The sequence below is a fragment of the Carcharodon carcharias genome, chromosome 10 (genome assembly GCF_017639515.1).
Source record: "Carcharodon carcharias isolate sCarCar2 chromosome 10, sCarCar2.pri, whole genome shotgun sequence".
NCBI lineage: Eukaryota > Metazoa > Chordata > Chondrichthyes > Lamniformes > Lamnidae > Carcharodon > Carcharodon carcharias.
This window is the reverse complement of record NC_054476.1, coordinates 64,172,884-64,191,204: the sequence shown is the minus strand read 5'-3', so window position 1 is coordinate 64,191,204 and position 18,321 is coordinate 64,172,884. Positions and strand designations below refer to the sequence as shown.

Below are 18,321 nucleotides of genomic sequence, written 5' to 3'. Positions count from 1 at the left end.
CATGGCTCACACATTCATTGTTTGAAGATCAGCCTGGTTTCACTAGTCTAACCCTTCTTTATTTGTATTTGGACATAACAGTAAATGTGTCAGTGCAGGACTTATATTAAAGACAACAAAATAAATTAAACAGTGCAAGCAGAGGATAAGTTAATACAAAATTTATTTCATGCTAGATTTTTTTGCATATCATATTGTGCATGCACGTATTCAGAACTAAATTGCATACAGTGCTGAAGTATTGATTCCAACTTTAGGAGACCAAATTGAAGTGAAGTCATTCGCTGACTTGGACCAGCAGTCCTGCCATGGAAAACGACACAGATAAATTGGTACTGTTCAATGGAATGCACACTTCCTAACTGAGAGTCTGCAAGTCTGAAAATATACAGTGGTAAATGGAAAGAGCCAAGACCATCTGGATGAAGAGTTAATATCCATAGAGATACACATGTCCAGAAAATACAGGATCACTAGCATGCCAACCTAATCAGAGACAGGGGCAAAAGTGCTTTCTGAATACATGATTTTAATGGTTTGTTTCTGATGTAGCTCTGAAGCATGGAGGAGTGGTCAATATGACCGATCGCCACCTACATATATTTTTCTCTAATCTTGCACTGATTCATGAATAATACAAAAAAGCAATCTATTGCAAATAAATGTAGTTAATTATAATTCTTTTACATTATGATTACATCAAAGTTATGTAAAATTAACTGAGTTTAGAAGGAAACAGAACTTCTGATTTAAAGGTTAATCATAGAATTACAGTTTCTAGAACATGCAGTTCATGCTGGCAAATAATTACAAATCTTCTACCGTTTTTGTTTTCAGAAACAATAGGCTTTAGAAACATTCAACGACTCTGGGTCAAATCTGTAACACACAATGGTCCTTAGAAATCTGTTTGGCTTGGAGTAGTTTGCTTGTCCTAAAGAGGTTGGTCTTCTTCTCTTGAAATGTTCCCAGTGGGCAGATAATTGCCCACAGAGCGTCCAATTCTGTCCCAGCACATTAAGTTACTCTGACTGCCCCTGCTTGCATATACTTAGCAATGACAGGGTTGCCTTTGCAGAAATCTGCATGCAAAGAATACAGTGAATACTTGAGCTTCCTTCCCCTGCCCTTCAACATAAACGTGGCATTTTGTTTCTGTTAAATAAATTGATAGCTACATGCAGAGGCGGCAGTGTCCTTCTTCTAAAGACCTTCACATGCACCTGGACTAACTGGCGCCTCTACAGAGTATTGCTTGCAACTGGTTTGGCTTCCATGCATTGGCACCTCAAACTGTGCATGTGTGCCTGAGCTCCTTCAGGGTCCAATGGCTCAAAAGATCCTGAGAAAGAAATCTTCAAACGTTGACCAGGTGCAGCAGCAGACATAAAGGTTACCCATTCCCAAAGGGCCAGTGTATTCATAATTGGACAGTTAAGCACCGATAGCAATGGGCTGCACCGTCTATCACTGGGAACTGCATGTAGCTGCATAACCGCCATCTATGCATCAAATACATGCAGTGTATGGACCGCCGGTGCCACTGTGTGCCTGCGCAATGTCACCTAGAAACTACCGTGGCTTGTTCCACCTAACGTCAACAGTAGAACCACCAGAAGCAAGATGCTACCCCGAGACATGCGATCTTCAGACTTATTACCTGGTTTTATGCAAGACAGTATAGGCTGTAGGACTAAAGCTTTGGACCATTCTCAGCTACTAATCCATGCTATAAAATGGATGGTATGGGAGACGGAGAATGCCTCAATGGACAAGGAGAGCTGTAGAGCGAAGAAGACACTGAAGGCAATTTTAGTATATTTCTGCTCATGCCAGCTCTGTTGTTTAGGCTCCTTGAGTTTTCAAAACCTTTATGTAAGGAAAAATGCAAAGTACAGCATTGGATCAACAATAGAATGGATAATGATGAGTCTACATCATTGCCAGTCTGGTAAAGCATCTCCATGCACTTGCATGCTCAGAGTAGTATCACTATTAATGAAAGACAAAGAGTAATTACAAGGGCTTGCTTCTATCTCCCAATGTTCCCAGCTCTTATTTCACCAGGCAATAGTTCCTAAGAAAGCACTTAGGTGAGGTGATATCTATGAATGTTATGTTGGATAAGTTGCTCATAGTGCTTGCCTCTGTGATTATCTGACTGTAATTCAGTTTTAGGGAACTTCTAATCTCTGTTTAGCCATAATATGATTCATTATACCAATTTAAGAGATTAGGACTGCAAGTTTTCGAGTAAATTATTATTCCAACATGGCTAACAGGTTAAAAATGAACAACATAATGACTTTGTGTCATCTTTGATATGGCAACAATTCACTCAAACTTCAAGTCAAAGTGCAACAAACAAGCAACAAAAGTCTAGCTGGCCTGCAAGTGGAAATAATTGTCGAGTCCAATTTCACTCAGCTTCTGATCTTCGCAGATTGACATCGACCACTGTGCACCCACATTTCCTTTGCCACTATTGATTATTTATGTTGAACTGATTGTGCAAAGCAGTTGGCATTTTTTTCAAGTGGAGTGAGGGAAGAGTTGTCCAAATCAAGGTTAAGCCAAGGCTGGTGATGTGAATACACTTGGCAGCCCTGACTCTAAAGCAGAGCCTACGTGCCAGCACTATGGAAAGCATAGTCTTTTGAGCTAAGTTGCAGTATAAAAATATCTCAGACACATCAAACAGGGCAATTTTTAACTGGTAAATATTGATTTAAAAATAATTTTTGATTAGAGAACAAAAATACAGAAAGTAAGTAAAAGTTGCTATGTTGTATTGTAGAGTTTTTCTGAGGTAGGAATTTTAATATAAAATGAGAAAGACAAGTTAATTATTTTCAGGCACCTAGTTATTAGTTACCCTTGGAGCCAAGCGAAAAGTGAAATTAATCTAAACTGTTACCACAGCAACAGCATTGGCTCAGTGGAGATATTAGTGGAAACTATTTTAAAGATTTATACATACTGCTTACATATAAAACTTTTCATGTAAATTTTGTACACATCAAGGTGAAAGATTTTAGTACTGAGGAAACAGCTCTTTCCATTCAGCAATGTCTATATCAAGTATTCCTTGGTTGGGCATTGCTAAATAATATAATATATCTAGAGGCAGAGTAAAACTTTCTCTAATCTGCTCCAGCAACATCTAACAGTCCATACCTCAGAGGAGCACTACCTGTGAACCAATTTTTTCCATTTTCCACAACCTCCACAAAATTGTTGAATTAGGGATAGGTTTCAGTGCAGAAGAACCAACCTCATCCAAAAGTGTATTGAGACTGTCCAGACTCATTTTGTATATTGGTTAAGAGAGAGAGGAGTTTTTCATCAGGTAGGCATGATTTGAAAGAAAGGCTATCACTCTCTTTCCAAATGGCAATTTTCAGCATTCAAGCCAGGAAAGTGCCACAGATTTCTTGCATTAGAAAACGAATGCCTCAGAAATACGAGGTCATTAGGTTGACCTAGTATGTTGACCTAGTCAGCAAGGTATTGAAGAGTTGACTCTATTCTAGTTATTTAGCTCCATAAGACCTGGACAATGAAAGTCAAACAAACGTAATAAACATTGAAAAGATGTAAACATTAAACTAACTGAACAGAAAATGCAATGCTCAGGGTACTGGTAAAATAAGCTGTGCCAAAGTCATTCCATTTGGATTTTTTTAAATTTTGAATGAAAAACTAGAAAATGGGCTAACCAATTGACTTTACCAAATTTAAGGTCACGAAAGTCCTTATATAGGTCATTAGTGTTAACTCTATGGTGGAAACCAGATTGATATCTGTTTGCTTTGAGTTAAGCCCCATAATATCTCACTCCATATAATGCCAAGAATGACTGAAGGAAGGGAACTCTTTAGTCTTTCATATGAGTAGGAATTGGCCTCTTTTTGATGCCAATTTGATACTATTCTGAAGTCCATTGAAGCGTTTAAAGACTAGACATGCAACCAATTCCATTTCAAACATGCACAAAAACTTAACATTGAACTGATCTACAAGAACACATACAGGATGGATTTAAGCTGAAAGGTTTCCATCGTTCATGCTGGTAGAAACACACTTCCACGGGCCAACAATATGCTGACATTGAAACACACTAGTGAATTACTCTTTAGCCAATCTGTCCAATACGGAATCAAATTCAACACTTTGCTACAAAGATAATTTTAGCTGAGGTTTTTGAGCTACTTTCTTATGAAAGTGTTGTGATCAAATTTTTAGTCTGGCTTTTAATTTACTTTATAAATTATATTTACATATTAAATGTTCTCTATAGAAGACTGTCCATCAGAAATGGCACATGAAGCTCCTATATACCACACCAATGGTATGGTTTGGATAATACTGTCTCTCTATGTATAGATCTATATATATATACATATATATATACAATACACCAGTGAGAGGACTTGAATGAAATTCTACACTTTAATTCATGGCGCTTAGCGTCTTTCTAAAATCTCTATGGAATTTCATAGACAATTACTCTACACAACTAAGCATTGCTTATTAATCCATGATATACCTTCTCCAATGCAGCTGTATATCCTAGCAATACTAGATTAACAGATTGATATGTATACCTATAAGGTTACTGTATCTTGCCTGTGTATTACGTACCCTTTCTTATTCCTCCATCGGGTGGACATGCAAATTCCCCGGTTGATAAGAGGAAGCAGGGTCCGTCTCTGGCATTCCTCTCCCTGGTGTTAGAACGAGTGAAGGGGAGGTGATCCTCAGGCGTCAGTGCCTGGTCAATATGAGGACAATCTTCGTTTGCCAATGCTGCATTTGCTGCATCACCGTTCTGTTTAAAATCTTCAAATATACAAGCAAAAGCTGAATGAAATGCTAGGTACTATGTTTGCGTTTCTTACTAAAGGTTAGTAGAATCTATGCCTTGTAACGCTCTATGCAATCTACTAAAGTACTCCAGAGGCAGCACATTCAGCCAATAAAATATTTTGCATTTGAAAATGAAATCACACGAATATAGTAAGCAACGGCACCAAAATTTGAGAGATAGGTTTCATAGTTCTAAAGAAAAGTAACTAACTTCAATGTGCAACTTTGAGAAACAGAAACAATCAAGTTCTAAAACATTGGCTGCTGGAGGAATATAAATACACACCACTGTGATTAATGTGTTGCAAAGGGAAAACTTTTATGTAATTTCTATTGTAGAAGATGACCATCAAGAAATATTGACTGGGGATACTCTGGTCAGTGGGCTTAACTCAAAGTAATTAGGGATAGATTAGTGCTTGTAGATCAAAGATTAATATTCTATTTGATGTAGGCTGAAATTGTAAAGTAATATTTGTTCGGATACAGTCATGTGCTCTTTTTATTTTTACAGATAGTAAGGCTTTTAATCATCTGTGCAGGCCTATTATCATGTGGCATCAAGCAGCAACAATCTGATCCATCATCCACTGACATCCCTCAGTAATATCCAATGCCAGCTAAGTGCAAGGTTACCATCTTCATTATTAACAATTGCTTTCCTTTGATCACAAATACATATCCTATTATCACAAAATGCATTGACGCACATCATCTGTCATTTGCACATGACATTGTCACAATGAAAAGGGTACATTACTCTTCTTTCCCCCACCATACATAAAAGTTCACTAAATATGGTGAGTAATGAAAGAATGGCAAAGAACATTGTGAACATGGGAAGAAAGATGTGGAGGAAAATACTGAAGCAGTGATGGAGGTATTAATAAGGGAAGAACATGGCAAATATTATGAAGAACATAGAAAGGATGCTGAAGATGTAGAGGAGCTGGAGTAGGACAGTGAGCTAGAGAATAAACTTGTCCAGCATTCTGTATTTGGCTACATCCTAATTGGATAGTTTAAGTACTGGCTTATTAATTAAACATTTGAGGTTTAGTCTTGTTTGTATTATGTTGCCAGACAATACACAGAATGGCTACTATCAAGTATCAAGTTGTCAATTGCGTGATTCTTCTCTTCTCATTCTCCCCATCTCTCCAGTGACTTTTATTTATCTGTCAATATATATTGGTCATTTTTGGATAGTGCAGGGACTCCATGTGGGAAAGGGAGCATTGCCAGCTGGAGACAGCTAGCTATAGAAATGCAGCGCAAAATATGCATTATGTTTTGGCTTTATTCAATTAAATGCAACTGCAACTACACAGGAAAGACACAGCTTTTTAGAAATATTAGCTCATCTCGGAATGAAATCATTTGCTTTATTCTGTGGCTCAGTTAATGAGGTATTCAACTAATCATTCTCATTGTACTGCTAGCCCCATGAACTGAACTAAGTTCCTCAGGTACAAAAGTAAATACTGCAGATGCTGGAAATCTGAAATAATGCTGAAAATACTCAGCAGGTCAGGCAGCATCTGTGGAGAGAGAAACAGAATTAACGTTTCAGGTCAACGATCTTTTGTCAGAACTGCAAAAAGTTAGAAATGTAGCGGGTTTTAAGCAAGTACAGAGACAGAGAAAGGCAGCAGGGAAAAATAACAAAATGGAAGGATTGTGATATAGTCGAAAACAGGAGAGATTAAATGACTGGAGAGGTGATGGTGCAAGGCAAAAAGAGATGGTGTTGGGACATGCAGAGAAACAAAAGATAGATCTAGTGGAGGTGTAAATGGGGAATAGCAGAATCATCACCAATGTCCAAAAAATGAGGACAGAGCTTATGATCTGAAATTGTTGAACTCAGTATTGAAGATAGTAAAATACTGAATCAGAAGATGAGATGTTCCTCAAATTTACATTGAGCTTTATTGGAACAGCGTAAAAGGTAGAGGACAAAGTGGTCAGAGTGGGAATGGGGCAGAAAATTAAAATAACAAGAGACTGGAAGCTCTGGATCTGCTTGCAAACTGAATGGAGATGGTCTGCAAAGCAGTCACCCAACCTGTGTTTGGTCTCTTTAATGTAGAGGTGGCTGCATTGTGAGCAGCAAATACAGTGTACTAAATTCAGAGAGATACAAATCTTGATGTTTCACCTAGATGGATTGTTAGGGGGCCCTGTAGAATGAGAGTGGAGGAGGTAAAAGGACAAGTGTTTAATCTCCTGTGTTTGCATGACAGGGTCCTTGGGAAGGGGAGGGGATTTTGGGAGTGACAGAGGAGTGGACCAGGAGATGGAGTAACTGTCTCTTTGGAGCGCTGAAGAGGATGTGTTCAATGGTGGTATCATGCTGGAGTAATAGAAATGGCGGAGGATAATCTGTTTATCTGGAGGCTGGTGGGGTGAAATGTGAGGACAAAGGAAGCTCTATTGTGGTTCTGGGAAGGAGGGAAATGAGTGAAAGCAGAAATGCAGGAAATGGAATGGAAAGTTTGAGGGCCCTGTAAACCATGCCAGAGTTGAATCCTCAGTTGAGGTAAAAGAAAGGCAGATATTTGATTCATTCCACATTAGACATTGGATTCTTTGGGAGATGAATTAAGGTGGAGAGAGACTGGCAGTAGCTTGTGAATGTGGGTCGTGGCATTACTGGCTATGGAATTTGGAGTTAGAGTTAGAAGTGTAAAGTTGTGCATGGTGGCTGAACTGATGAGGTGTCCTTTTGGATTTGGGACTAGAAGTGAAGATGACCCATGTTTCTCATTGCTAATGGCCTTTACTTCAACAAGTGGAAAGTCATTTTTTGTATCTTGCTTCCAAAGGATCCCAGCAGTACCCATAGGCTGGGTAAAAATGCACAGGATATCAGTTTACATTCTAATCACCATAGAAACATTGATTTAACAGAGTAGGAATATAAAATGTGCTAAAGAGAAAGATCCACCAACAAAAAACAGTGAACTTGAAAATAGAGCCAGTAAGATGGAAATTACTATTGACAATGTCATTGTATGATTGCTTCCTGTGCTTATTTTAAAATCATCTCTCTGCTATTTTACTGATGATGATCATTGGTTAAAATTCATTGATTAACTTTGTTAAAAAGAAGAGAAAGAAATTTGGTAGGAGTGCATTACATGTTTGTATGATGATCTTGCTAACTTGTAATGTCAACTCTTGTTTTAGAAACATAGATCATTGCTAAATGTCCTAAGATTAACTTCTCTGTTTATACTTTAATATCTCTTTTTCTCTCAGAAGACAATTTGTTAAAGCAAAATAATACATTTCTGTTTGTGATATTAGCAGACGTCCGCACACTTAAAGCATTTGCTTGACACTCCTATTTCAATGCAGGTGTTAACCTGTTTATTTTAAATGTGTCCATTAGTATACAAATAGCAATTTCTAGGCTAAAAATTTTTAATACTAAAATAGGTGTTAGAAACATCTTAATCTGATGTGATTATGTGACTACACTTCTCTCATTGAAAGAGTTAAACATCTTTTGTACTAAAATGCACAATTATTTTATGCTAATCCACTCAGAAACAACAGGGAAAGTGGCTTCTTCTCACATTAGGTTGCAGAGATATAATATTATTTGTACTATTGCACTATGTTATTTCAAGGAGAATAGACTGCAGACTTTTAAGAGCAACAGAGATATATTTACAGAAAAACAAACTAAGGAGTAATATTCTTCGCTGTGAAACTCCCTTGTACTACTTTTGTAAGAGTTTCAAGCCTAACCATGTATATATTTTCATGCAACAAGACTCCTGTAGGAGAGGCAGTAATTAGGCTCCAGAGAAGTGATTTGGAATCCAAAGCCCTCAGTGCAATTCATCTCACATTTCCTTATACACAGAGATTATTGTTTTCCTCCAATCTCGATCCCCATAGCTGATCAAACAAGGTCAGGGACAGTCCTAAATCCACCTCCGAGATTGCAATACCTAGTTCTAGAGATTACTAACCAGTAAGCTATGAACAATGCTAAATACTTCAGGTAAATATAATAGGTTTTGGTAGCCGTTCTGGGATATAAATCGTCTACATATTTTGTTCTCTTTCCCAAAAAGAAAAATTGGCACAAGCCATTAATTTACAGCTTATACTAAGAATTCACAACAGGCTGATGTTATTGAATTACCTCAATGATGAATGATTTGTTCCAAAGTAGAATCTACTGGATTGACTGAACCCTATTTGGTAACATGCTTACTAAAAGGACGTTTCTTACAAAACACTGGCATGGCTTAAATGTGCTGCCTTTCTAGAAACCCAAAGCTGGTTGGGATATAAAATGACTACCAGGGATAGATGCAAAGGAGGCATTTGAGGGTCAGATGGACATTCCTCTAAGAGGTTTCCTACCTGCTCTGTTTATTTCTAAAATCTCTTCCTGAGCGAGTGGGCATGTGTCACTCTGTGTACTGTGATGTGGAGAGTTTACACCAGATTTACAATAATTGGGGGATCCCAGCTGGGGCGGTCTCGGTATATGCTTCTTTTTCTTCTTTGGTAATTTTTGTTTGGCCATCGCTAAGGAGTAATACATTCCAAAATTATTGACAATGACAGGGACTGGCATAGCAATGGTCAGCACGCCCGAAAGAGCACAGAGGGCTCCTACCAACATGCCCGACCATGTCTGAGGATACATGTCTCCATAGCCAAGTGTAGTCATGGTTACCACGGCCCACCAGAATCCAATCGGAATATTTTTAAATTGTGTGTGTTGATCGGCTCTCAGGTCATGGGGGTTAGCACCTATCCTCTCAGCATAGTAGATCATGGTGGCAAATATCAGGACGCCAAGTGCCAAGAAGATGATGAGCAGCAGGAATTCATTGGTGCTTGCACGCAAAGTATGTCCTAAAACTCTCAGTCCCACAAAATGGCGGGTCAGCTTGAAGATTCGCAGGATTCGGACAAAGCGGACCACTCTCAAGAAGCCCAGAACATCCTTAGCAGCTTTGGAAGACAAAGCACTGAGTCCTACCTCCAGATAGAAGGGAAGAATAGCCACAAAGTCTATGATATTGAGAGAATTCTTGATAAACTCCACTTTGTTGGGGCAAAAAGTGATCCTCATGAGAAATTCAAAAGTAAACCATACCACACAGACTCCTTCGATGTACATTAAGAAGGCTTCTGTTTCAGTTTCCTGAATAATTTCCATCCGGGTTTCATTTCCGTTCCTTACAATCTCTGTTCTGTTAACAATTGGATTAAATGCCTCATGGGTCTCAAGGCAGAAGGTGCTGATTGACACCAGGATGAAGAAAAGTGAAGCGAAAGCACAGTACTGTGAAGAGAAAAAGAGAATAGGAAAGTCACTGACAAGAATTGGAAGATCAGGTCAACACATGCATAGAGGTTCAGAATAATAACATAATTACTTCTGTGAATAGGAAAGGTCCAGATTCCCAAAAAAGCCTGCTCCTTCCTAATTTCTTGCAGCTCTACTTACCTGACATCTCACCATCAGGTAAATTTAGGGTCCCATGGTCCAAGTAGGAAATCCTGTTCATAAGAAACATGGTTTGGAAAATCAGGACTACAGAGTTGTTACTCTAGCTTTTAACTGTGGTCACTATGATCAAATCTACTTGCTAGGAGCAGAGGAGTATTCAGCCCCTTGTTCAGTCCAACATAACCCATTGTCTCTTGAAAACACATATATGGTCTGCTTCAATGGCCTTCTTCAATAATTTATTTTGTAAGTCTCTTCCTTGGATATTAAAAGTTTAATTTGATTTCCCCCTGATTCCCAATTTCCTTATTGTTTTCACCTGTGCTCCCTTTAATTGGAGTTCCTCACTATAGTGAATGATTTGCTTGCATCAATTTGTTCAATTTCTATGTAATTGGGAATTACATATTACATATTTAGGTCAAATTGAAGTTGCTTTTCCAAAGAAAATTATCCTGACTTTCTTAATCTTCCTCCATAGTTAGATTCCTGATACATGGCATATTTGCTGTATGTCCCTTTACTGTCTCAAGGGCAATGATATGTTTCATATGCTTGGTTGAACCAGAAATGCACAGAATACTCCAAACACAGCAGTCTAAGACTTTTAACTTTGAATTTTATCCTTCTCCTAATAAAGCCTAATACCTATTTATCTTTTTCATTGCAGCCAAGCACTGAGTTAAATATTGCATAAAGTTTTGGTAACTGGATGTTTAACACATACTGGCCTGAACTTTACCTTTGGCGGGCACGTGCAATTGGTGGGCCCGGGAGCGGAGCAGTTGGAAAATGGGTCCCCAACCGCGATCGGCCCCCAGCCGCGATTTCACACTGGCTGGCCAATTAACCAGAAAAGGTCAGCACTGTGGGGGTGAGGGCAGGAAGAGGGCGGGAGATGATGTTTCCATGGGCGTGTTGTGAGCACTGCGAGAAAGCTCCATGAAGGCAGAGAGCTGCCTCAGAGAAGCCTGGGGTGGGGTTTTCCCGTCGGCGAGCGGGGGGGCGGGGGAACCTGCTCGCCAATGCACAGTGACGTCAGGCGGAATTCCCGACGTCACTGCGCCCCATTTAAATTTTCCGGTAAGCGGGGGCACAGCAAAATCAGCTGTGCGCCCGCCGACCTGTCAATGGCCAATTGAGGCCATTGACAGAGTAATTAAACTAATTAATGGACCTGCCCGTCCAACCTTAAGATTGGCGGGCAGGTCAGGAGCCCCGGCAGGAATTATAAAAAGCATGAAACCTCATCCACGGGCAGGATGAGGTTTCATGTAGGTTTTTTAAAAATGTTAATAAAGTTTTTGTAAAAATTATGGACATGTCCCAACTCATGTGACAGTGTCACATGAGGCGACATGTCAGGGAAATTTTATTTTTCTTTCTTTAGCTTTTTTACATTTAAAGCCGAATTCCTGAGGCAGCACTTAGCATCAGGGCGAAAAGCGCACTCCCGATTTTGGGATATCCCCCCCCCCCGCCCTCCGCACAGGGAGCGCAGAGCGCTTTCATGCGGGCGTCACGCTGGGTGGGCCTTAATTGGCCCGCCCACGTAAAATGGCAGCGTGCCCCCATCGGGGCACTGATTGGAAGCATGCCTGTGCATGCCTGCCCTTCAACTCCGCCCCCGACGGGGAGAAAATCCTGCCCCTACAGACCTGAAAACCATCAAATAAAGATTTAAAAAGCTGCAAAAAAAGGTCCATGTGTCACAATCAGGCACCTGAAAATAAAGCTGATAAAAATGCTGTCCACTGATATTTATTTTAATTTTATTTCATAACGGGAATTTCATCCCACCCTTGGATGAGGTTTGATGAAAAATGCAAAGGCCACCTGGCTGATTCGCCCATCCGCCAACCGTAAGGCTAGATGGGCCACGAAAAATCGGAGACAATTGCACCGTTAATGATCTTTTTCTGTTATATTAAGAAAGGCATTGCATTTTTTAATTCTTCTTGTGGTACAAATTAGTGGTTTGCTCAGCCATTTCAGCTGAGAATTAAGAGTTTACCTCATTGTTGTGGGCCAGAAGTCACTTGTATGCTAGACCGGCTAAGGATTGCAAATTTCCTTTCATAAAGAACATTAATGAACTAGATGACATTTCAGTAGTTTCACAGCCAGTGTTACTGAGACTAACATTTTTATTCTAAATTCATTTGATTAATTGATTTTTAAAATTCCACCAGGTGCTGTGGTGGGATTTGAATTCATGTTGCTGGAGCATTAGTCCAGGTCACTGAATTATTTGCCTAGTAGTAGCATTTCAACCATGTTGCCATTCCCAGTTAACCCATTTATTTTAAGCATTTTTATGCCAGATCATAAGCAAATTAATTTCTATGCTTATAAACTCTAGGTGTCTTTCATGGCCTATAGGATTGTTATAGAATGTTATATAATTGTTCTATTTAATTAAAACTCCTCCTTGTATCCTTGCTTCAAGATTAATGAGAGGGACACACTCAACCAAAGTCACCAGGATATTTTTATAATAACATAAATGTTCAGAGCACTGAGTGGAAGAATGCAGGGATCCATAAACACTTCCTGATGAATCCTTTTCTAACATCAATGTTGGTTAGTAATGGATGTAGCTGTCACTTTTACAAATTTCAGGATTTCATGGGCAGTTGAGAGTTTTAAAATTCTGTATTTCTCTCTCTATTAAATCTTTAACAATAGCAATGACCCCATTTCGACAAAGTTCTTGAATTCCGAGGAACTATGATCCTATACAGAAGTGGAAGGAGAAAACATGATTCAGCACGTTGAGCACAGCTGTGAAATTCAATAACCCCCTGAAAACTGCTTTGGGGATCACGATATGCAAGTAACCCATGCCCATTGTTTCTGATGCAGGCTGCCTGCTAATTGAAATGATTGTTTCATGCATCTAGTGCTGAGCACACTGTTGAAGGGCTGCACGCATGAGCAGCAGGTGCAAAACCTTGAGGGGCTTGCATGGGTTCAAGCTAGCCTGCACTGCTTAAACCAAGGCCAGAATTTTACATTTGGTGTGCGGGCGCAAGCCTGACACACCCAAGCGTAATATGACGCGTGATGACGTTGGGCATGCATCCCGAAATCATCGCGCACTCGCGCAACATTTCATTCAGCGGGCACGCACCAGAGTTGGCTGCACACCCGCCAATAATTGAAAGGCCTATTAAGGCCATTAACAAGGTAATTAACTTGGAATTTATGCTGCCCGTCCAACCTAATGGTTGGCGGGCAGGCGAAAAGGCCAAGTGGCCTTTACATTTTTTAGGAAACTTCATCCACGAGTGGCTTGAGGTTTCCTAAAGCTAATACATGTTAAATAAAAACTTTATTTTGAAATTAAAAATATGTCCCAGCTCATGTGACACAGTCATTTGAGGGGAAATGTTTTATTAAATTTGTATTGTCTTTATTAATTTTTTTAAAAAGTGCATCAACCTCCCTGAGGCAGCTCCATGTGTCAGGGAGATTGAAGCGCTCTTTCGAGTGTATGCATGAATTGAGCGCCTGGCCCGCTCTCCCTCCTCCCCCCGCCCACACGGTAGCGTTGAGCACTGCCACTCGTTATCCATGCAGGGCAGGCCTCAATTGGAAGGAAGGGCTGTAAGTCATCCCAAAAATGATGTTGCCGCAGGAAAGACACCAAAATGGCACCACATGGAAGAGAATGAGTTCCCAGATTTTCTGATACTGCACAGAAAACCTTGTGGAGATGGAGAAAGGAAAGATATATAACCACAAGGGATCAAGAGTACCCCTCCCACCTCCCACAAACCTCCCACCCCAACCCCACACCTGACAAACTTGGCAAAGGCAGTAGGACCTGATAGCCATAACAGTCAATGTCAGCGTCTAGCCCCGAGGGCCTGGATGCAGTGCCACAAGGAACTCAATGACCTCACATGAGTAGCCAAGGTTTGTAAATGTATCTTCAAATGCCATCTTCTGTGGTTGGTCTGTTCTTGGACAGCAATGACAACATGCATTTATATAGCCTAGCAATAGAAGAATCCACTGCCATCTCTGACGTCAAGAGCTGTGTGTTTCTGCATATGTTTCACCACCTTTTCCTTGAAAGGGATGTGGTACTTAAGTTGTGGGGCCTTTTAAAGTGCCAAATCTGTGGCAGGCATTTTGTGTTAATTTCTGCTGCAGGAAGATAGGCGAATGAACATAAGGCTAGCAGTTCAGGAGTATGTGCCAAGCAGCATGGCAGAAGAAGTGAGGAAGTTTTGCTAAGACTTTATAAATCACTGATTAGGCCTCAGCTAGAGTATTCTGTCTAATTCTGGGAACCACGCTTGAGGGAGGTTATCAAGAACTTGGAGAGCATAGAAGGGAGATTTACTAGAATAGTAGTGGGGCGAGATTCTTCAATTATTTGGAGAGTCTAGAAAAGTTTTGAGCATAGATGGTTATTGGGAGATCTAACAAAAGTATTCAAGTTAGGAAAGGTATGACAGAGTAAATCACGAGAAACCATTTTCATGGGCAAGAGGGTCAGTCACCAGAGGTTTAAGATAATTGACAAAATTATCGATAGGGTTAGGTGCAGACAAGGACAATTTTTTTTTAACATGGCAAGTTCTGATAATTTGGAAAACACTAACACACTGCCTGAAAGGATGGTGGAAGCAGATTCAATGGGCAGAATTTTTCCCCATCGGAGGGGAAGTTTAAGAGCGGGTGTGTGGAGGCATGCCTCTGATTGGCGCCCCCAATGGGGGGGCGTGCTGCCGTTTTACATGGGCACCACCCCCCCACTGGCCAACCGGAAAATCCTGGCCAATGTTAACTTTCAAAAGGGGTTTGGATATATACTTTAAAAGGAAAACTTGCAGAACTATGGAGAATAAATATGGGAGTGGGACTAATTTCTAGCTCTTTCAAGGAGCTGAAACAGGCATGATGGGCTGAATGACCTCCTTCTGCATTATGGGATTTTAGGCAAAGTAAGGAATGTGGGGTTACGAGGCTGTTCAAGTGGAGGCTGGGGATTCAGGGTTGTGTAATTGTTGTGTGGGGAAGCCAAATTTGAGACCTCCCCCCACACCCTTAAACAGAGAATACTGCAAAGGATTAACTGAGTAGTTGTTGCTTTAAGAGGTTCAAAACTGCTATTGCCAGGGTGGGTACGCAGCGTGTTACCTTGCCTGCTCGGCTGAGGATATTCACGTGGTACTGTTCTGCACGCCAGGAGTGGGGGAGTCACCTTCTGCCGGTTGATTCTGGTGATAATTCAGGGTGACTTGGTAGCAATATGTTTATTCTGCTTTTAAAGCACCCAAGAGGGCTTGAAGGTCTGAATGAATCAAGTTGGCTTGGTGCCATGTCCTAATGAATTCGGGCCTCGGTGGAATTCAAATGGTCATAATTCAGTATGAATGTTCATAAAAATATTGTTACAACAGCCAGTGATGCTAGTAGAATGACATGAAAAAAGCCATTGTTCCTCTCACCTTTTTGTTCCCTCATCTGTTGATGATGAGTGCAGGTTCAACTGTCTTTTTTAAAGGCTTTTATAAAAGTTTCCTAGTAGCTTGGCTGCCTACACCAATCAATGCACCAATGGGAATGAAATTGAGCAGACCCAGAAAAAACAAGAGTGTCTTCCTGTCGAGGGCACCCAAGGGGGTGCAAATTGCTTTAAAAATGCAATAGCATCAAGGAAATTCTCGGTCAGCAATCAGTCACCATTTTTGATATTTGGTTGGGGTAAGGGCAGAAATCCTAAAGTTACAGGAACTGTTTAAAATAGTGCTTTGCAATTCCCGCCCTTCAAAATCTATGACTTTACTTTTAGTAATAAACAAAGCATTCCACATCACCATCACCCACCTCTATTCCACTTCATGATTGTAAAGGCTCACTTGACCGTTTAAATGACAGTCCAGGTAGATACTTTAAATTATTACATTGACCTCATTTGTAAACATAATAATCCAAAGTCTATACTAGGACTTTCATGCTGGCTTAGTACAATTACTGTTCAGAATTTGATGTGTGATATATTTGCAGATTGATTCACAAGGAACTCTGATTTGTACCACACCTTGTCATCTTTGGCCTGACTGTGCAAGGGCGTGAAATGATTCTATTGCTTGTCGGGTGGGCATGCACCTCACCAACTCAAGCATAAAATGTCGCATAATGACGTCAGGCAAGCGTCCCGACGTCATTGCGTACTCGGTCGGTCGGTGGGCGCGCGCCAGAGCCGGCTGCACGTCCGCTGATAATTGTAAGGCCTATTAAGATCATTAAAGTAATAATTAAGTTCAATTTTTCGCTGCCCGTCCAACCTTATGGTTGTAAGGTAGCTCTGTGCCTCAGGGAGCTTTTCCTGCGTGCATGCATGAACTTGCATGCTCGCTCTCTTCCCCCACAACTCAGGCAGCGCTGAGCACTGCAGCACACGTTTCACACTGGGCAGTCCTTAATTGGCCTGCCAGCGTGAAATCACAGTCAAGCCCCGATCGCACGCAGTGGGCGGCTTCCTGCGCACCCCCGCCCACCCCTGCCAAGCTCGCCCGACAAGGGCAAAATCCTGGCCTATGTTTCATTCTGAATATTGACAGATACACAAGGATAAAGGAACTCACGTGGTAAGAAAACAAAGGTCCTAAAGTTGGAACTTCACACCATATATATGTATATATGGCAAAGGGAGTGGGTTATAGTTATTCAAAAACAGCCTACCAAAAGGTTAAGAAATGCATACCTGATATGATGAGTTAATTCATGAAGTTTGCACTTATAGTCCGTCTTGTATTACCACAAATGCTATTGGTGTAGGTGTGATGCACTGGAAATGAAGTGTATTCTGTAAAGTGCATGTATTCTTAGACCATTAATTAGATTTAAAAGGTCTTCCTGATTAGTGAGTAGCACTGTGCCAGTTAAACCTTTTCCATGATAAACATTCAGAAATACAACCTTCCCCAATGGTCCAACTTGGTGAATGTTTTTCCTTCCCCACCTTTTAACCCAGTGAATATTCCCTCTCTCACACTATATAATTTACTGAATATTCCCCCCTTCCTTACTTTATACTCAATGTATATTCCCCTCCACTATGTGTTACTGTCAATATTCTCCCCTCTCCTTCCATAATATGTCAGTGAATTCTTTCCCTTTATAAAGTGTGAGATATGGGGGAGTAGTGACTATAGAAATTGTATGGGGAGTAAATAAATATTCATCTCCCAAAGTACAATTAGCAAATACATTCCCTCACTCACTGTAGGCCACTGAATATACACTTACTGTGCAACCATTATGTAAGAAAAATATTTTGAGGTCAAGTTGTCTTGTCCATGCTGTTACTGGCTGTCTGACTTCTGAGTTTCCTCTCAGATTTGAAGTTCACCTTGAAGCTATGCCCTGGAATCTCCCAGTGATTTATCAACACTCAAATGAAATTTTTTTTTGATGGGGCACCACAAATAGTTGGAGCGAAAGATCCTCAATAGTTATTTTTTTATTGAAAAATCTTAAGTAATGTAATCAACAATGTGGCACCTTAAATACACAGCTCAATGTCATTGAAAGGGGTGAACTGGACTTGCTGAGAACAGCATCCATTATGACAGTAACAATTCAAGCTGGTCACCCTGAACCACTTGTCTCACCAATGAACAATCAGGCTGAGCTTCCAAGGCCTGTTGTTTACCCTGTTTCTCCAAATGATACCCTGTGCTTCTCTAAATGATCGTCAGTGTTATATGTCAAACTCAAAACTCATAATGCCCAAAGTTTAGACTGTCCCAGAAACAACATTGGTTGATGAGTCATCGTTTACATTTAATGAATCACAAGATCAAGCTGGAATCATGATCCAGTCCTGCTAGAGGGCAACCATTCAATATATATGGTGGTATCAGTTTTTTTATTTCTAAACTGAAACTAGTAACAACCATTCTTTTTTGTGCTAAGTTCCAAAAGGTGGATACTTTTAGTAT

The 18,321-nt window shown here is 40.3% G+C and overlaps 1 protein-coding gene across 7 annotated transcripts in view; it reads right to left on the bottom strand.

The window, feature by feature from the left end:
• Positions 1 to 1,017: 1,017 nt before the first annotated feature.
• The window catches only part of LOC121283320 (potassium voltage-gated channel subfamily C member 1-like), a 118,877-nt gene continuing 101,573 nt past the window's right edge, over positions 1,018 to 18,321 (bottom strand). The window contains exons 2-5 of one of the 7 annotated variants that reach the window (XM_041197772.1): positions 9,256 to 10,189; positions 4,641 to 4,842; positions 2,456 to 2,457; positions 1,730 to 1,869 (exon numbers count right to left, since the gene is read on the bottom strand). In XM_041197772.1, coding sequence (XP_041053706.1) covers positions 1,730 to 1,869; positions 2,456 to 2,457; positions 4,641 to 4,842; positions 9,256 to 10,189 — 1,278 coding nt within the window. Of the gene's footprint in view, positions 1,083 to 1,729; positions 1,870 to 2,455; positions 2,458 to 4,640; positions 4,843 to 9,255; positions 10,190 to 18,321 lie in introns of those variants that run through there. The other 6 variants (XM_041197776.1, XM_041197773.1, XM_041197774.1 and 3 more) reach the window with 6 other exon arrangements.